This window comes from Talpa occidentalis, unplaced genomic scaffold (genome assembly GCF_014898055.3).
Source record: "Talpa occidentalis isolate TD23 unplaced genomic scaffold, MPIMG_talOcc4v2.1 talOcc4.2, whole genome shotgun sequence".
NCBI classification, from domain to species: domain Eukaryota; kingdom Metazoa; phylum Chordata; class Mammalia; order Eulipotyphla; family Talpidae; genus Talpa; species Talpa occidentalis.
The window spans coordinates 132,264,666-132,283,850 of NW_023602073.1; the positions used below are offsets into that span (position 1 = coordinate 132,264,666).

Genomic DNA, 19,185 nt, shown 5'->3' on the forward strand with positions numbered 1-19,185 from the left:
TTAACGTGCAGCTTACTGCTAAATCTGACACTGTACACTAGATGGTTCCTACCAGTGCCCATTACCAGTCATTTTGTCATTGTTTACATTTGGTCATTAATAACAGCATACACAGAAATGGAAACCAAGAACTGAATATTTATATTTATGATCTAACATTGAATAGCTTTGCCAAGCATTTCAGTCAATTGTTGACAGAAAATAAAACCAGAATTCATGGAGGAACGAATTTTTGAGTTTGGCATTCCATACTTTCAGGCAAAGGGATAAGAGGAGCTCTTTGAGGCATTAAAACTGCTCCCTCCCTTGCAGGGAAGGTCTTGTTCCTGCTATTAGTGACACATTGGGTTATTGTGTCGGGAAAACTGGGGTGGGCCAGAGGTACAGGGGTGAAAGAATTCACAAGAAACAGAATGGAAAATAGGAGGTGGATTTATTGACATCCCTGCAAGGGACAGGGAGGGGGAGACAGGAGATATCCTGGGGTCTGAAGAATGGCTTGAGGCTCTCCTTTATAAGCTCTTGGGATGTCAGTTTGCACCAGTTATCTGCTAGGATGTTAGGGCGAGGCATTGACCTTTGACTTAGAATGTCACCAGGCTGCTTCCACTTTGCTAGAGATTTGCTGGTCAAGGTCTAGGTGATGGGCCTTATCTTCTGGTCCCGATAGCAACCATGTTGATTCCCTTTATCTATTCAAACCTTCCAAATTTGCCCGCTGGGCAAGGAATGGGGGAATTCCAGGTTTGTTTGTTGTTTGTTTGTTTTTTAACCTTAGTAATGATGCCACAACAATAAGGAGTCTCTCATGCATGTTCTCCTTCCCTTCCATTCTTTCCTTTTTATTCACTATCAAATAAAAAAAATCTTACTGGTCTTGCCCATCTATTAAGTGTTTAAAAGCTGGTGGCACAAGGGATTGAGAAGCAGCACCATGAAGCTATCCACAGCCACTGCAGCATGAGTTCGATTCCTAGCCAGGGAGGTGACCACATGGCACAGCAGACCTTTCCTTACTTTCCCACTGCTCCCCTCAGCAGTGTATTTAAGTCAACCTGCCTCTGTTCTGCTCCCCACTTTGTCTCTGGGAATCATCTCACCTCTCCCCCATCTCTGGCCTGCACCCCAGCTCTTGTACACATAAATAAATAAATCTTTAAAAAAAAATGAAAAAGCTAGGTGTATGGTCAAGGAGAGGCCTGATTCAGAAGGTGGAAAGGAGTAAGAATTAAGAAAGGGCATAATCTAAAACATCATCACTCCAGTGGCAGAATCATGGAAAATGGGGATAGAGCAAAAACAAAGGGCCCCAGACCACTCCTGCATGTGACTGCTAAACAAGATGGCCTAGCAGCTACCTGGAGACAATCAAAGTGGCAGTTGTTAAGTGTGGCCTTTCAGATTTGTAACCCTATCTTGCATACCGGGGACCAAATTGTATACCAGAAAGTAAATCACAGAAGCTACAGAAGGAGTTGAGGGGACAGAAATGAGCCAAAACAGGCTAATTCTAGTTCCAAAGGAGCACAAGGGGAGAGTGGTCTGAGGATTAAAGGTGGCCTTTTACATACGTGTACATCACATTTATCATCTTAACTAGCTGGGGAAGTTTCCAGGGGATGGAACCAAGGCTAGTCTGGTTTCCAAATCTCCATCTGCCCCTGCCTCAGGTCCAGGTTTGGCTAAGTGACTGTTGTGTGTTTGTGAGGCTGGCGGCCAGGATCAAATGGCCTTGAGACTATAGACTTGAGACTTTAAATGCTGTAGGGTCTTTCCTCAAGCACTGATAGCTTAATAGTTATGTAACAGGGAGGTCCCCAGGAAAAGAGGAGGTTCCAGGTTCCCTGCTCCACCCAAGAGAAGGTGGAGGTGAATAGGGAGGAGGAAAAGCTGAAGAGGAGACTAGGAAAGAAAGGAAGCAGGATCGAAAGCAAGAATAAGAGCTGGAGGCGGCACATGTAGCAGAGAGACATGTGAAGAAGCGTCACTTGCTTTTTCGGTCCTGGACTAGCTAAAACAGACGTGGGTGAGAGACCCGTGGGGAGGTTAACAAGGGTAGCTTTTATCTTGCTTTTGCTTTTTTCCTCCCAGACTTCTCTGGTTGTGTCTGAGCCTTTTCCATATGCCCCCACTAGAAGGTGCTTTAGACTTGTAGCAGGCTTTCGGGCCTTGTTCTGGGTCAACCTTGTTTGGCTAGACATTTTACCCACGAAGTTGTGGGTAACTTTGGGTGCTTGATTGGGAAACTATATTCTTTATCATTTCTGTATTGCACACTAATTGTATTAAAGTTACCTTCCATTAAAGGGCTATGTTTTATCTTGATGCAGGGGATGTCAGAACCTATTTAGAGCAGGCAGGTTTGTGGGTTCTGGGGTGCCCCTCTCCCTGCCTTGTAACAGTTACCACTTAGGAGTATGGGGCTTGAAGTATGAAGGCCAGTTCCAATCCCCGTAGTGCCAATCACTGATTGTGCAGACTTTGGGCAAATGGCCTAAGTTTTTAAGCTTCGCTTTCTTCGACTGCACAGAGCAGTTGCTGAGCTTTAAATGGCAGGACACATTGCAAACAATTAGCCTAAGGTCGAGCACATTGTAAGGACAGCGTTCAGACGCCCAGTTTCACCTAATCCTGGGCTGACCTGTGATGCTCAAGGCCACAGGCCTCAGGGGTCTGTCTTATGTCACCTTGGAGCCGCAACCCAGCAGCCTCGCGTCCGTGGTTAACAGGAAAGCTGAAGACGGGAGATCCAGGGCTGGAGCTGCTTCTTTTTCTTGAAATCCCCGCGGGGGAGCCGTCTAGGGTGCTGCCCTCCGAGCTCATCACGTGCACAGCCTGACTCTTCTAACCCCAGCCCGAGCCCTGCGGTCCCAGACCCTGCCTGGGGTGGTTTTTAGGGTTTTCTTTATTATTTCCCTTCTTGCTCTTCACAGTTGATGATTTCTGCAGAAAAACGGCTAACAGAAAGAACCTAGTTCATTTCCAGTTCCCAGCACCGCGATTTCCACAGGGATATGACGTTGTGCTCAGCTTCCGAAATGCCCAGGTGACTCACGCGGGGACACCCCGGGGCGGGACGCAGGAGTTTCTCGGGGCAACTAGGCGGGCCGGGCGGGCGGGCGGGCGGGCGGGGCGGGACGGCGCGTCCCTCGCCCGCCCCCCCCAGCTGCGCCCCCTAGCGGCGGGACAGCAGAGTGCGCCCCCGAGCGCCCGCCGAGTCATGTGATTGGAAAGTCCCCTGGAATTCCCCTATAGTCGCGGGCACTAAAACAGAAAGGGAAAAAAGAAGAACTGGCAGTCTGCAGCCTTGCGCCGGCCAAGTGCAGCCAGCTCGGAGCCCGCGGGAGCGCTGTGGCGGCTGCCGCGGCGGGCGAGACCCACACACACCCCCCGTGGACCCGGCCAGCGAGCGACCCCCGCGCCCCGGCGTCCATGGGGCGCCGCTTCCACCCGGCGCAGATCGCGACCCCCGCCTGCAGCGCGCGCTGGCCCTGACACGCGCTTGGACTTTCAGAAGCAGATCCTGAGGCCGGGACAGGTGACTGGCGTCCCGGTGCCGTCTGCTGCGAACTCCTAGGAAACGCTGCGGGTGCGTAATTGGCATCGGTTCCCAGGTGTGTTGGGCACTGGCTTTGCAGCCGTCCTGGAAGGGGCTGGGTTAGCCGTTTGTGTCCTTTGCAGGGAGTTGAGGTCGCCCCACCAGATGTCGGGCTGACAGCCTTGAATTTCTCTAGCCTGCTGCTCTTTTCAGATAATGCAGGGAGCTTAAAGGGCCGTGGCTGGTGGGGAGTCGCTCCTGGAGCCCTCTCGACCTGTGGTTGTTGGTGCTTTGCTCCTTCTCGAAATCAAGCCTTGCATGCTTATGGCCACGTAAACCTTGCAGAGCCACTGTGGCTGCTTCTTTCCAGTTTGTGCAGAACTAGTCCAACGTGGGTGGAGTGTCGCAAGGGCAGTGAAGCCCCGCGGAGGTGGGGGGCTCTATCAGCCCAGCCTTTCTAGGCACAGCTTGCAGACACTTAGGCGTTCTGTGCGGGGAGGTGGGTGGGTTTGCAGTTCGGGGCTCATCATTTTCAGGTGCAGCAGTCTAAGAGAAGTCTGCAAATCGCTGACCTGCCTTTGGGGGCTCCAGTTTAAAGGGCTCTGCAGGCCCCTACTCCAGCCCCTACCCCACAGTCGACTGTCTTTGTCAGCCCGGGTCGTCCCACATCCTGCCACCTGGCCTCTCAGGAAAGCAGTGGTATTAAGCAAGGAAGGAGCTCAGCTCTTTTTGAGACCGCTTTGTGTTCAGTTCTCCCTGCCTGTGATCTTTCCTTGGAAAGCTAGTCTGGTCAAGTGTCTCCAGACTGGGTTTTGGGAGAAGTGTTGTTTGTTAAAAAGTCTTCTTTAATGCTCCAAACCATTGAGCTGCCTATTACTATTCCGTTCTCATTGTCAAAGGTGCTTGTTTGATTTCTGCAAGTCTTTCTACAACTTTCGAATTATTGCAGAGGCATTTTCCGAAAACTAGATAAGGTGTTTGTTGATTAAAAAGTCATCAAGGTAGCAGAAGTGTAAAAGACATGTCAAGGGTAATATTGTATGTCTTTGCCTCTAGGATGTTAGAGTTATGCATCACCCACTTTTAATCTTAAGTGTGGAGAAGTCTGAGTCCTGGGGACTTGAACAGTGGGTCTTGATTTCTGTTAAGGAGGCAGTTCTGCAGGCTGTGAAATGAAGTGACACCAGACTAGTGCATATTGGCTTTTGCATGTCTTACCAATGGTTTATAGCCCTCACTGCTTGAGATCTATTGGAAAATCTTTAGATTCAGAAAAGAATAATAGCGTGGAAAAGCAAAAACAGATAACACCTAGCTTTTTAAAAAATCTTTCTACTGTCTACCTGTTTCCATCTGAAAGCGGCAAGCACCATAGCCTCTGGTGTGGTGTTGTGACAAAAACAGGGCAGGTCTTGGAAGACCTGGCTTCTAGGCTAAGCTCAGCCAGTGGATGGCCAGGGGAGCGGAACAGGGCCTGTACTTCTGTGTCCTTAATTGCAGACTAAAATGGTCATGTTTCAAGATGGGAATAAGGTCACCTTTGATTTTTAGCTACAGCATCAAGCACAATGCTGGACCCTCAGCAGTGGTTCAGCACTGCTTGTCTGAGGGTGGGGGCATGAATGAATGAATGACATTGTGAAAGAGACTTTTGCCCTGCCACAGAGAAGTATGCGTGTGCACGTGTGCGTGTTCATGCCAAGTTTTTGTCCCTTCATGCGTCTGTGGTTCTATTGTGATTTTGTCCAATTCCACCTTCAGGGATGGATGACATCAAAGGGGAGATTACCGACTGACCCAAAGAATGATTTATCCTAGGCCTCACCTAGCAATCAGATTAAGAATTTCCCATCCAAAACCACCATCAGAAAATTCCTCTCAAGCGATCTTGGAGTCATCTAGCCCAACTTCCTCCTTTGAAAGTGTCACAAGAATTTAGACAACTTTATCTATAGCTTTAGGATGCTTTGCCTACCTAGAAGTAGCTTTCCTAGAATCTAGGCTTTGCCTCCCTCTCATAGGCTTAATTGCTTTCTCAACTGGAGGCTTCCCCTGACAATAGTATGATGCAGGAGTGGGATGAACAGTTGCTATGAAACTTCCCAAGGAAAATCTTTGTGCTCTGGAACCATCTTCCTCTTGGAATTTAGGGTGTCTGGCAAGCTATATCCTCCTAGTGGCCAGTGGATGAGAACTGACTCCCTCCACACCATTCTGCAGTGCAGAGACCCCACGCAGTGTCAGGTCCCATCATTCCACCTGTTGGCCTGCGTTGCAGGTGTTCATCTTTGCCTCAGTTCTTCCTCACTTGCCTCAGCTATAACATCTTTGTCTGCTTCCCAAATTTCATTTCCTTCCACCAGTTGATTTGAAGATTTCAGGGTAAAGATGCAGTGGGAAATGCATCTGAGTGTTGGTACCTGCAAGATGATAATACAATTTGCTTGACAGTTGAGTTGAAACAACTGAGTTCCAATGTCTTCTCCTGGAGATGAGAATCTACTGCTCTATTCTTTTTATTCTGTTTTTCATTCTGATGCTGTAAAGGTCATTGGCAAGTTTTTGAAAGAACTTAGTTCTTGACTACTAAGTTTGCTCTCAAAATGACAAAGCATTGTGCTGGAAATAGGCTTTTGGTCGATTATAAAACCTTTGGCTGTAGTTTTTAGTAAATACTGTAATAACTTTTATAAATAAACTCTTTATTGAGATTTCTTTTTGGGCAAAAGAGGTTATGCTCTTCAGCAGCCTAGGGGACAGCAAAAAGTTACAGGGCTTTTCCCAGATATTTGCTGTCTTCCAGTTTAGGAAGACTGTGCTTAAAGAGACAAAAAAAGACTTGCCTGAGAGCAGGGATTGCTTGTGGGTGGTCTTAGGGGAGGAGCTATGCTCGTCATGGCTACTTGGTGCCTGAAACTGGCGCTCAGCTCTCCTGAAATCCCGTGGCAGCACCATAGTGGCAGTGGCCTGAGATGGGCGCCTAGAAGGCACAGTACCTATTGCTGACAGACGGGCTTGGCTCCCCGACAAACTTTACTGAAAACACGGGTTATTCCCCTCCTCCTCAGTACCCACTTGCCGCCTTCCTTCTCTTGTTTAGACTAATCTTTAAAAGTGATGTAACTTAAAACAGTCCAGTGTGAGTTAATCTTTGGGGCCAGCTAGTATCCTGGGAGTAGAGGTGACTAAGATCTTTTGCCTACAGATTAGGGTAATGACAAGATCAAACGCTGGGCTTTCCTGCAGGCAGGTATATAGGACGAGCATCAAAGGCAGACTAACGGAATAGGTCTTTTCCCTCCTCTTCAGGTGTTTTCTAGCACAATGGCTGAGCAGCTCCTTCCTCAGGCTTTGTATTTGAGCAATATGCGGAAAGCTGTGAAGATACGAGAAAGAACTCCAGAAGATTTTTTCAAACCTACAAATGGAATCATTCATCATTTTAAATCCATGCACCGATACACCCTGGAAATGTTCAGAATTGGCCAGTTTTGCCCACAGTTTAGGGAGATCATCCACAAAGCTCTCATCGACAGAAACATCCAGGCCTCCCTGGAAAATCAGAAGAATCTCAACTGGTGTCAGGAAGTCAGGAAGCTCGTGGCCCTGAAAACCAATGGTAAGACTGCTTCTGCCTCGCGGATCCTCCCCCTTGCTCCCTTCATGCCATTTTAATAGCATGAACCCAAACTCAATCCCTTGAAGCCATAGACACCTCAGTATAGGACAGCCTGGTATGGGAACTCATGGAATAAAAGCAAGTTTGTTTCGAGAATGATTTTAATGAGAGTCCTTTCTAGTTGTGTATAGTAGAGCAGAGTGTATTGACACTTGGGAGATGTGCTTGTGAACACCTTGCTCCCCTTGGGTGATTTATGTGTGTTCTTGCAATTGCTAAATCGTCTGTAAAATACCCTTCCCTAGTCAGTAATGGAACTATTAAAGGGTTTTAACAATAAATAAATTAAAGGCTTTATGTTCGAAAGAAAGCGTGGTGTGAACTAGTATTTCTGGATGATGGCTTCTTGAATTGGTAGCAATTTATGGATTAACCAGTGAATGGCTATTAAGGACGTTGTCTCCCGTCTAGGTTCAGTTACCTATGGTCTGATGCTATGAAGTAGGAAAATATTTGAGTTTTTTTAGCACAGAGTTTTTTAGACCACCTCTACTTCATTGTTTTTAGGGATTCCTACTTGCTGTCTGTGCCTGTCTGTTCAATAACCCTTTACCGCTAGTAGCTATTTCCTGTTCTAAGCTTGACTGTTTGTTTTTAATTGTTTCCTCTGAGCAAGAGTATGTACAGCATAGAAACACTCAAGCATACTATTTCATGCAGGTACAAAATTCTGCTCTATAGACGTTAGCTAATTATGAATACATAGCTGACCAAGGTCCATTAAAGGCTTCAAGGACTATCAGGTCAGTGACAGTCCTAAACCCTCCCAATCAAAATAATACAGCCAAGTGCAGAAAATCCTTGTGGACAATGAGATGATAAGAACATTAAGTTAATTAACCTAATTAGTACATTAACTCTGGTCATTTTTGACTGAGGTAACTTGGAATGGGGGGGTGAATACGGGGACATGGTTTGTTTTGTTTTGTTTTGGTTCTACGGTGTCTTGTGCATCACCTCAATATCTTGCTTTTATTTTTGAAACACAAATTCTTAGAAGCACAGAAAGAAAACTGGGGATAGCTGTTTATATTGTTCTTGGCATTGAATCAAGTGATGCCTGGAAGTAGGTAATTATGTTAAGTTATCATCAAGGAGTTTATATTCCTGACAGTTTGTGGTTTTTAACTCTCTCCCATTTTGTTACCAAAAAAGAGAACTCAGTCTGGGAGAGTTAGAAGTATAATTTTGTATTTGCCTGGAAGAGTCTGCCACTTGTGGTAGCTCGAGGAAACCCTTATTATCATTAACAGAATTAGCTGGAATGTTATGTTTAACTTGCTCAATTCCTTAAGAAAAAAAAAAAGAAATATAAATGGTAAATACTTGCTCTGCAAGGATATGTCATTTAAATTGTCAAGGATTCATGATACAAACAACACTTGAAAGGCCAGTATATTGGTAACATTTTCTGGGAAATAGGGATTTTTAGGCTCAGAATTTTTTTTATTTCCCCACTTTCAAGAAAATTCCATAAAAATCTGGAAAAGGAAAACATGATATTTAGTGAAGGGGAAAAACATTTCCTCTTTGATTTTTATGAGCATTTTTTTCCCCTAAGCCTTCCCTGATAGGAGGGTTCTACGGTCAGTGGTCTGTTTGGGGAGGGGGTGATTCACAAGTTTGCATTTGAGGATATGAGACTGCTGTGAATGAGGAAGGGAGTAGGTGGCATAAAATTGAAACTTCGTTTGAAAAATTCCAGCGTCTATTGGCTGCAGCGATTTCACTTGTATAATGAGTAGCCCTATTCCAGCTCACCCTGGCCACACCCACTTGGAAAGTCCAGGGTGCACTTCGCAGTTTAAATGTCTACACACCAGAACAAAAAGTACAATACTGTTGCTCAATTGCTAGTCAAATAACTTAGCACTGGGGAATTCCAGATGTTACTTAGGGAATTTTGTACTTGTGCATCTCAATAAAGAACTGAAAGTAAGCACAAGAAGAAGAAAAAAAGCCTTATCTTTGCTCTAGATTTTGCAAAGGGGAAATTTCAACAGAATGTAATCATTGCCACATTTCTGCCAAGACACCAGGCTGGAGTGATCTTTTTTGTTCATTTGCTTGAATACTTAATTAGCCTGTTTTCTACATGTATAAATTGACAGGATACCAGCTTTGGATATATTTTGGAAGGAGGTTTTGTTTTGTTTTGTATTTTTACAGTTTGATTATAATTACAATTGGATAACATTTCAAAAGGCTTTATTGTCCTGCTTACAGAGTAATACATGATTGCTGGATTCAGAATCCAGAATGCTAACCAGTACACCAAAAGTTTAACCTTTCTTGAGAAAAACAATTGTCTTCTCTACAAAGGAAATTAAGGGATTAACTTTTGTTATATTAAACATCCCTCCCAAATATTTATTGTTTAGAGGTTGGAAAAAATGCAGTCTCTTGAATTATGGCTTTTAACCTGTGGAAGTAACACATTAATGGAATAAAAATTAGTTCTTTCGTGCAAAATTCTTAAAATGCTCTAAACTCTGAATTGTTTTCAAACTTAGATGTCCAAGAACTCTAATTCTTAAAAAGGTCTTGTAATTGCTAACTAGCAGGTTGACATAAAGCATTTCTGGGGGGTGTTGGTGAGTGGGCGGGTGTAGGTAATCAGGTGATCTCAATCCCACTTTACAAACCAGGAGAGGAAACTCCCAGGCCCCAAAGGCTACAGTGGAATGGTCAAGTCATTTGCACTGAGTCATACCGGCCATCCCTGTCTAGTACACAAAGCCCCGCCGGCTTCCTGCTTGGTGCTTGTTGCCTTGCCTGCTGTCTTTAGAATCAGCAAGCAGTGGCACCAGCTTCTGGGCCAGAACATCGAGGAATGTTAGAAAGGGCTTAACGTCAGAGATCATAACCCGGTGTCCTCACTTTATTTATTTAATTTTTTTGGTTAAAGCATTTCTTTTTTTTTAATTAATTAATTTATTTATACAAGCACTAGGTATAGTCAGAAGCGCGGGAGGGTAAGAGAATTCACCAGAGTCAGAGCGGAGAGCAGAGCAGGCAGATTGATGAAGTACACTGCTGAGGGGAGCAGCGGGCGGCAGGAGAGGTCTGCGCGCCATGTGGGACCCTCCTCTGGTGGCCGGGGAGCAGCCGGGGATCGAACCGGCGCTGCAGAGGCTGCGGGCAGTTTCGCAATCCAGCGCTCAACTGCTGCGCCTCCGGGGAGGCGTGTGTCCTCACTTTACAAAGGAAAATTACTCAGAAAGGTTAAGCACTTTCCCCGAAGTTTACCGATATTAGTTACCAGAGCCAGGGTGGAGCCATGGTCCTGTTTATTCTCTGTGCCCTGTTGATCTTGTTCATTAAAAGTAAGAATGAAAAGAATGAATTTTTTTTGCCCTTAAAGCTGTCATCACCTTGGGAAATGTTATTCCTTGGCCTTTGGACTAAGACATTAAACCGTTTGCATTTCTTGCATGCCTTATTGGGTCCCCTAGATTAGCATTAGGGCTAGTGTGCTCTATGAAAACCTTTGCTTGATCACATAGCTGTGATTTGCTTGAATTTGCTTCCCTTCTGTCCTCAGGAGATGGAAACTGCCTCATGCATGCTGCTTCTCAGTACATGTGGGGTGTTCAGGACACAGACCTCGTCCTGAGAAAGGCACTCTTCAGCACACTCAAGGAGACGGACACGCGCAATTTCAAATTCCGCTGGCAACTGGAGTCTCTCAAGTCTCAGGAATTTGTGGAAACGGGGCTTTGCTATGATACACGGGTATGTTTTGTCTCTCCATTAAGCATCTATTGACATCTTCACCCCAAGGAAAGAGTCCCAGAGGCTGGCCCTTGCTTTCATGGAACATGTATTAGCTCACATGAACTTGGCTAGCAAACCTCGTCAACAGAAAACACCAGAAACCTGTGGGGTGAACCTGAGGCTTTTGTCCCTGCTGGGAAGCTTCAGGGCAGCAGGTCCTCAGCTTTGGATCGCTTTGTTTTTGCAAAAGAGCTGCTGGTGAGGGCCTTTCCTGTGGTGTTTGGCTATTTTTCGGTTCACTTGTTCATCATATGCTTTACTGGGTCAGCCACTCAGTCTCAGTCATGAGCCTTCCGGGAGATCTCAGTCACACGTTTGAAATTTTTGTGTACATTTGGATGAGGGGCATCGATATCATGCCTCATCAGGGATTTTTCTGAAAGCAGGTGCTGTCCCCACCCTCCCCCACTTTTGACTTTGCCTTGTAGTGGAAAAAAGTAAAGGAAGAAAATCAAAATGGGGAAAAAATGGTGATCATTTGAGTGATGATTTCGAGAAAGGGGGAAAATAAGCTGAGTTATAGAAATGAATAATTAGAGACCCAAGTCAGAATGATTGCTTAATGCAGAAGGCATTCAGTTTCCTTTAACCCTTCTCTTCTCCTTAGAACTGGGCTGAGGAATGGGAAAACCTTATCAAGATGGCATCCACAGATACCCCCGTGGCCCGAAGTGGACTTCAGTATAATTCCCTAGAAGAAATACATATATTTGTCCTTTGCAACGTCCTCAGAAGGCCTATTATTGTAATTTCAGGTGAGATATTTGTCTTATTTAAGTGCCTTTCAAATTTAATGTTAAGCTTTTGGAAAAACCCATGTTACTAAAATTACAGGTACTGTAGCTAAATGGAATTTGATAGAAGTCCTAATGATTTCTCTTGCCTTAAGCAGACAAAATGCTGAGAAGTTTGGAATCGGGTTCAAATATCGCTCCATTGAAGGTGGGCGGGATTTACTTGCCTCTCCACTGGCCTGCCCAGGAGTGCTACAGATACCCCATCGTCCTCGGCTATGACAGCCAACACTTTGTGCCTCTGGTGACTCTGAAGGACAGTGGTGCTGGTGAGAAAACTGAAAACCAATTCATATCTGTGCCCTCTGTTAGCTACTGGTCTACCTGGTTCCCACTAAGCATCACAGTCTGCTCTTTTGCTCTTTATTGAAATAGTATGATTTAAGTCATTATTTTCATTTACATATATAGTATCCTGTCATTTACGTGGTTAGCAATGAGTGTGCAATAGCAGTAATCATAATACTCTCCTATCTTTTATATATGGCTTGGAAAGTATTTTCAGCCAATAATTGTGAGTGGAAGAAATGTGTGTGTGTGTGTGTATTCAGATAATATATACATATATTACATATATACCCTCAGTATTATATATGACAAAGGAAGACACATCAAGCCCTTAATACAGTGCCTGGCACAGAGCAGGTAAATGTTAGCTCATATTGTAATAGCTTAATATGCAGGATGCATGGTGCTCCTGAGTGCTTTAGATATGTTATTTCATCCTTGTGGGATGTAATTGTGGGCAGCCTTATTTTACACATGAGCAGTTGAAGTACAGAGAACTTGCCAGAGGGTCCCGCACTTTATATCAGCTCAGTCAGCATTCATACTCAGCTTGATCTGATTCTAAGATGTGGGAATATAATTACAAGATCTGCTGCCTCTGGCTGATGAATATTCTCTGGGCTTCCTGGAAATAGTGCATTTTATTTTTACAACTCAGTGCAGCTCTTTTCCCCATTTGAGCTTGAGTATGGCTAAATAAGATGCTTCCATTCTTTAATTGTATTCTTTCCGTGTTTTCAAAAGTTAACCATTATATATGGCCTCACATATTATTTTTTATTAGAAGAATATTTTGCTTACGTGTTTGTTACTTTTTTCCCTCAGAAATCCGAGCCGTTCCACTTGTTAACAAAGACCGAGGGCGATTTGAAGACTTTAAAGTTCACTTTTTAACAGATCCTGAGAATGAGATGAAGGAAAAGCTCTTAAAGGAGTACTTGACAGTGATAGAAATCCCCGTCCCAGGCTGGGAACATGGCACCACACATTTGATCAATGCTGCAAAGTAAGCAGTTTATTTTTAGCTCTATCCTTTGTCACTCCTTTGTCGCTTTAACTGTTTTGATTTCAGCACATAAGCTATTGCCACACCAGAGCTCCACAGCAAAGTTAGTTGAAGCCAATTCCCTCTGATCTGAACCAATTTCAGAGGCTCATGCACAAGCTTGAGAAGCCTTTACTTTAGCCAAGCCTGACTCCGCCTGTGAATGGCAGCAAGTAATTCATCTATGATGAGTTCCCTGCACATCTGGGTGCTGAGAGTCAGCATGATAGCTTTACGAAAGCGTGTTTGCATCTAGGAGAGTTGTTTTTTGTTTGTTTGTTTTGTTTTGTTTTCAGTTGCCCTAGTGCTAGACCAACATATGTAAATTCTTGGACACAGAAGCTTTTTCTCCTGGTTTCTTGGTAAGGGCAGACATGTCAGACACAGATTGAATTAGAGAAGGTGTTTGTGTGGCAGTCACAGGGTTTTGCCACCTGGAAAGGGGAGGAGAGATCCAGAGCACAGTTCACACAGAGGTCTCAATTTTAGATGCTGGTTTCATGTTAAAGAGATGGCTGTTTCTTATAACTTGGAATGCACCAGAAAGGCACAAGAGAATCAGTTTCTCAAAGTGGAGGTTAACAAATTACAGAGAGTTCAAAGTAAATAGATAGCACCTCTGGGTGCATCTGCCTCTTAGTTACTGCACCTGGTAGTTAATGATCCTAGAGACCAGGCACAAGCTTAAAAATAAAAACAGCAAAATACAGAACACAACATTCCAACATAGTTTATACCACAAAGTACTCTTGTCCCCAATGAACACCCTGAGCAGTCTTTTACTAGAATTTGGATCTCTGAGAAGGTAGAAAGTGAAAATGTCTTTTCAAAAGACGGATCAAGTAATAAGATACAGAGACAGTGCCAGAGTAGCCTTTTCTTTAGAATTATCTATAATGTGGAGGAGGATCAAGGTGGATTCAGTGAGACTGGGATACTGAAAAGAACAAGTCTTCTTAGCAGATGAACTTACATTATTTTCATCTAAAACATGTAAGCAAATGTATTAGCCTATGTTATATGAGCTATAAACTCTTTATCATTTCAGTGAGTAGTTATAAAATTATTGCATGATCCACATTCTAAGAGTTTGCCTGATGTGGTAATGATGCAAAATCGTGTGTGTGTGTGTATAGTCTCACATTTTTCCTTTTGATCTTTAGGTTGGATGAAGCTAACTTACCAAAAGAAATAAACCTGGTAGATGACTACTTTGAACTTGTCCAGCACGAGTACAAGAAGTGGCAGGAAAACAACGAACCGGGGCGAAGAGAGACGCGTGCTCTGAATCCTTTGGAACCCTCCGTTCCCCAGCTTTCCCTCATGGACGTAAAATGTGAAACTCCCAACTGTCCTTTCTTCATGTCAGTGAACACCCAGCCTTTGTGCCACGAGTGCTCAGAGAGACGGAAAAAGAACCAAAACAAATCCACAAAGGTGAATGCCAAGCCTGGCCCGGAGGCGCTGCCTGGCTTGGCACTTGGGGCCGCTCGGGGTGAGGCCTACGAGCCCTTGGCCTGGAACCCTGAGGAGCCCACTGGGGGTCCTCATTCGGCCCCACCAACTGCACCCAGCCTTTTCCTGTTCAGTGAGACCACAGCCATGAAGTGCAGGAGCCCTGGCTGTCCCTTCACACTGAACGTGCAGCACAATGGATTCTGTGAGCGCTGCCACAATGCCCGGCAACTCAATTCCAGCCGCAACTCAGACAACACGAGGCAGTTGCATCCTGGTAAGTGCCAAGCCTGCCTCCAGGATGTCACAAGGACTTTTAATGGAATCTGCAGTACTTGCTTCAAAAGGACTAAGGCCGAGCCCTCCTCCAACCTCAGCTCCAGCATTCCCCCCTCCTGCCACCAGAGGTCCAAGTCGGACCCCTCACAGCTTATCCAGAGCCCCTCCCCACATTCTTGCCACAGAACTGGGAACGAGGCCTCCTCTGGCTGCCTCTCTCAGGCCGCACGGACTCCTGGGGACCGGAAAGGGACGAGCAAATGCAGAAAAGCCGGCTGCATGTATTTTGGGACTCCAGAAAACCAGGGCTTCTGCACACTGTGTTTCATCGAATACAGAGAAAATAAACGTGAGTGAAACCATTGGTTTCCTAACCCCTGTTTCAAGACTCCCATTTAAAGAGGGTTTTCTTCCTAAATTTCAATAAAAGAGCCCCCTCTAGACAGTCTGTAGAATGTGATTTGCACAGAGGGACAGTGACCGTGCCGGACACACATGGCAGTAAAGAGCACAAAATAGCATATCCTCACACCCAGGTAGACAGAGGTCATGGGAGTGTTTTCCCGGGAGGTCATTCAGTATCTGGCATTAATCAGGATGAGTTTGTACTAGGCTACCACAGCTCTCAAAACCTGGAGATCTGTTGCTGGAGAAAGGGATGTCTCCATGGTCAGTATAAGAAAACATTTGACGTTTTGGAAATCTCTAATTCACAAGAACAGACAGTTTAGGCCTGTTTTGTTACTGTGATGTTCCAGCGTGGTATTTTCCAGGGAGAGAGATTTGTGAAGCCAGAGTTGTTTCAGTAATTAGTCTTCCTGTTTTATATTTTGCTGGATTTATGGAAGAGTATCACATGAAGATGTGAAGACTGGCCTAATCCGTGGCTGGAACCTCGTTTCCTCCCTCTAATGCCACTGTCTGTATCTCCTGGGGCCCTTCTATGGTACTGACTTGCATCCACTCTCTTCTAGGCTTTGTCACTGCTTCTGGGACAGCCAGCCTGACAGCCCCCAGGTTCCCAAACATGGTGCCCTGCCTGGGGAGGGAGTGCGGCAGCCTGGGAAGCACTGTGTTTGAAGGATACTGTCAGAAGTGTTTCATTGAAGCCCAGAATCAGAGATTTCTTGAAGCAAAAAGGACTGAAGAGAAACTGGTAAGACATTTTAGGGTATTTCCCCTCTCCTGTGGGCAGCTCTTTGCTGGAGCGGTTTCTAACACTGATTAGCAGACTTTCCTCCCTGCCAAGTTCTGGGGAAGAACCTGGGGAAGTCACTGTAGTCTCCAGGGTTGGAAGTACAACAGCTGCTGTTGATTGTCATGGCCTGAGGATACTTGGGAATTCATTGCAAAAGACAAATGAAATCAGCCAGAGACTAAAGCCTTTTAAAACATCAGAGACTTCTTGGATTTGTGGTAGAAGCAGAGGCACCTAAGTGGCCAGACGATTTTCTTAAATAATCCTGTATCACGAGAAGGAGAATGCAGAGCATCTCAGGTGCCTCCACTTGATGGCACCTTAAAAACAGCAAACTTTGGTTCATAGATGCCTCTCTTACTATTAACAGAACAGTGGGGAAACCTATCTATTAGTAATGCACAGAGAGGCAAGCTGGGCCAATGTTTACAGGTCTGTTAGGATGGGTGATTCCGCTGGGCCTCCCCCAGACCTTGTCTGCTTTTACTGGGTTTGGGAGAAAGTCCTTGCAGACCTCATGCTCCTCATGCTCCTGAAACTCTCCTGCCCTTGGTCAGGCAAGTATTTTTCACCACCCAGCTCTTTGTGAACTTCATGCTGTCAGATGAGATGACATACTCTGCTCTGAGAATCGTGACTGATATGTCTCCCTTTTTCCACTCAGAGATACAGCCAACTTAGAGACCTGCCTCGGGCTGCACAGAACACCTCCAGGCCCAAATGCGCCCGGGCCTCCTGCAAGAACATCCTGGCCTGCCGCAACGAGGAACTCTGCATGGAGTGCCAGCGGGTGGGCCCAGGGGGCCACCGGGGTGAGCCTGTCCCCACCGAAGAGCCTCCCAAACAGCGCTGCCGGGCCCCTGCCTGCGATCACTTCGGCAACACCAGGTGTAACGGCTACTGCAACGAGTGCTTTCAGTTCAAGCAGATGTACGGCTAGCAGGTGGGCCAGCCCCGGCGAAGTGGGGCCTGGAGGCATTAGCCTATGTGGTGCTATACTCTAACACTTGGATGCCACCGTTGGGCTGGAGGGTGTCTTTGAGCCAGGGAGAAAAGGATGAGCTCTTCATCATGGCCCTGGACATGGTGACCAGGGGATAGTCCCAAGTGGCCTGAGAGCAGAGCTTGAGACTGGCAATGGATGGTGTCAGCCTACAGCCGGTGCTCCCCCTCTCCTACCAAGCAGAAGGCTGGGAACTTTATGGACGTAGCGTGCCTGCCACGACTGCCTCATCGTCTTTTGAGAAAAGGGAAAAGACACACCTGTCAGGTGGGCTGGGAACCCAGAGCCCTTGTACCTGCCATCCTTCGTGTTTCTCAGAGGTGATGCTCAATCCTCAGCCGGCTGCCACAAGTTGGAAGCTCAGGGAAAATGGACATCTTCGGAGTTTCAGAAGTTAGTGGTTTTTCCCAAACTGCCTGATTCCTTTCCCATGGACACGGCAGAAACAGAACCATCATGCACTGTGATTCTGAGGCTGCTGAGACTGCACAAGCTTAAAAAGCAAACAAGCTGCTCTTTAAAATATGCACCTTTTAAAATCAGAACATTTTAATGAGATCTGTGACTCTTGGTTAGACCTGCCTTCACTTCTAAAGAGGCTAGCTTGAACTAAGGTGTGCATAAATATCCCTTATGTATGAGGGAATTTTTTTATGATGTTAAAATGCTGCCCTAGAAGTAGGAAGATAATAATAACCTATTTTCTGGTTGTTGTTGGGCAACATACAGTTTGTATGAACTCAACCAGCTGCCTTGTTGTATTATATAAACTTTATTTATTTTATTGCAAACTTAAATATTTAAATGAAGATGTTTCTTCTGCTTTGTAGAAAACATTCTGGTATCTTCTTAGGCTGGCATATAGTTGCTTTGGGAGATGTTATGGAATCAGGTGAGTCCCTGCCATTGGGAGAATCCGCCTCTTGGATGGCCTTTGGTTGCCTTCCATAGGCAAGAAGGAATTTCATCACTAGTAGATTCATTAACATCTCATGCTTCTTCTTAATGAAACTTTGGCCAGAACCACTTGTGGCCATTAATAAGAAACTGCTTTCTGTGATATGTAATCTCCTCTGAGTATCCTACCTCCTTAGTGCTAAGACTGGGAAGGGGCAGGGATAAAATTAGAGAAAGTCACAGAAAAAGATGTGACTTTTGTCACTGTTTTACTTGCTGTGCTGATGTGGCGTCCTGGGGTGCTGGGCAGTGCCCAGTGTCCATGGCACGTAGCATTGGGATGTGCAAAATCCTGTCACCGTAAGTGAGAGGAAATTTATTTCTGTCTTTGGCCTGCATTTTCTCTTCTGTGCTTTGTGTGACTGTCATACTTTTTCTGGGGGAGGGGAGGGGTGGGGGAGGGGGCGGAAAAAAAGGAAGGAAGGGAAGGGAAACGTACTGTCCCCAGAGGTAAAGGCTGCCATTTTCTTTTTGTGGGCTGGACTCGGGCCTGAAGGTATTTGCCATCTCTAAGTCCATCACCTTTACCACATTAGCTGACATGTTTCCACTCACAGCGCCTTGAATCCTTTTCCCTATCATCCATCTTTATAATCTAGCTCTAAAAATTCAAATAAACTTCAGTGTTTTCATCTAGTTTCCTTAAAGTTGTTATTTTACTATTTTGTGTGTATCAATACTTTCATTCTTAATGTGAAAAAATGATTTTATTTATACTTTAGAAAGCATTTGAAATTTGCACATGTAGTTGTTCCTTACAGAATACTGTTTACCTACGGTTGAATTTCTTCAAGTTTTCCCAAAATGTAACTTTTCACAAAAAATAATATTAAATAAATTATTTAAGAACAAATTTTAATGTTTCCTATTTACAAATAGTGAATGGAAAAACCTAACTATTAAGACCACACTTCTCAAACAACCTTATTTTGTTGCTGACCTGGCAGTGGCTGCACCTCTCACCCATGGGTAGTGAGAGAACATCATAAAAATAACAGCAGCATGAAAGTTGGGTGTCTGTTTGAAGAGTGAGGACACCAAGCCCCAGATGGGATTGGGGATGGCTTGCCTGTTCCAGTGAGATGCTAGTACTTTTACTCCCCCAAAGGTTTCTGCCCTAAGCCTCCATAAAGCAAGACAAGAAAAAACAAGGAAGGAGACGAGAGAAAGGA

General features: G+C 45.1%; 1 protein-coding gene across 3 annotated transcripts; it reads left to right on the top strand.

The window, feature by feature from the left end:
* The first annotated feature begins 3,026 nt into the window (after positions 1-3,026).
* Positions 3,027-18,397, top strand: TNFAIP3 (TNF alpha induced protein 3). 3 transcript variants are annotated; one of them, XM_037520472.2, is made up of 9 exons: positions 3,027-3,046; positions 6,848-7,157; positions 10,762-10,952; positions 11,602-11,749; positions 11,887-12,057; positions 12,902-13,082; positions 14,285-15,204; positions 15,830-16,011; positions 16,718-18,397. In XM_037520472.2, exons 2-9 carry the CDS (start codon positions 6,863-6,865, stop codon positions 16,991-16,993), a joined length of 2,364 nt encoding a protein of 787 aa, XP_037376369.1. In that variant the 5' UTR covers positions 3,027-3,046; positions 6,848-6,862; the 3' UTR covers positions 16,994-18,397. The 3 variants fall into 3 exon arrangements, with proteins under 3 accessions (XP_037376369.1, XP_037376367.1, XP_037376368.1); XM_037520470.2 differs by lacking the exon at positions 3,027-3,046 and adding an exon at positions 3,468-3,614; XM_037520471.2 differs by lacking the exon at positions 3,027-3,046 and adding an exon at positions 3,468-3,589.
* Positions 18,398-19,185: the final 788 nt, after the last annotated feature.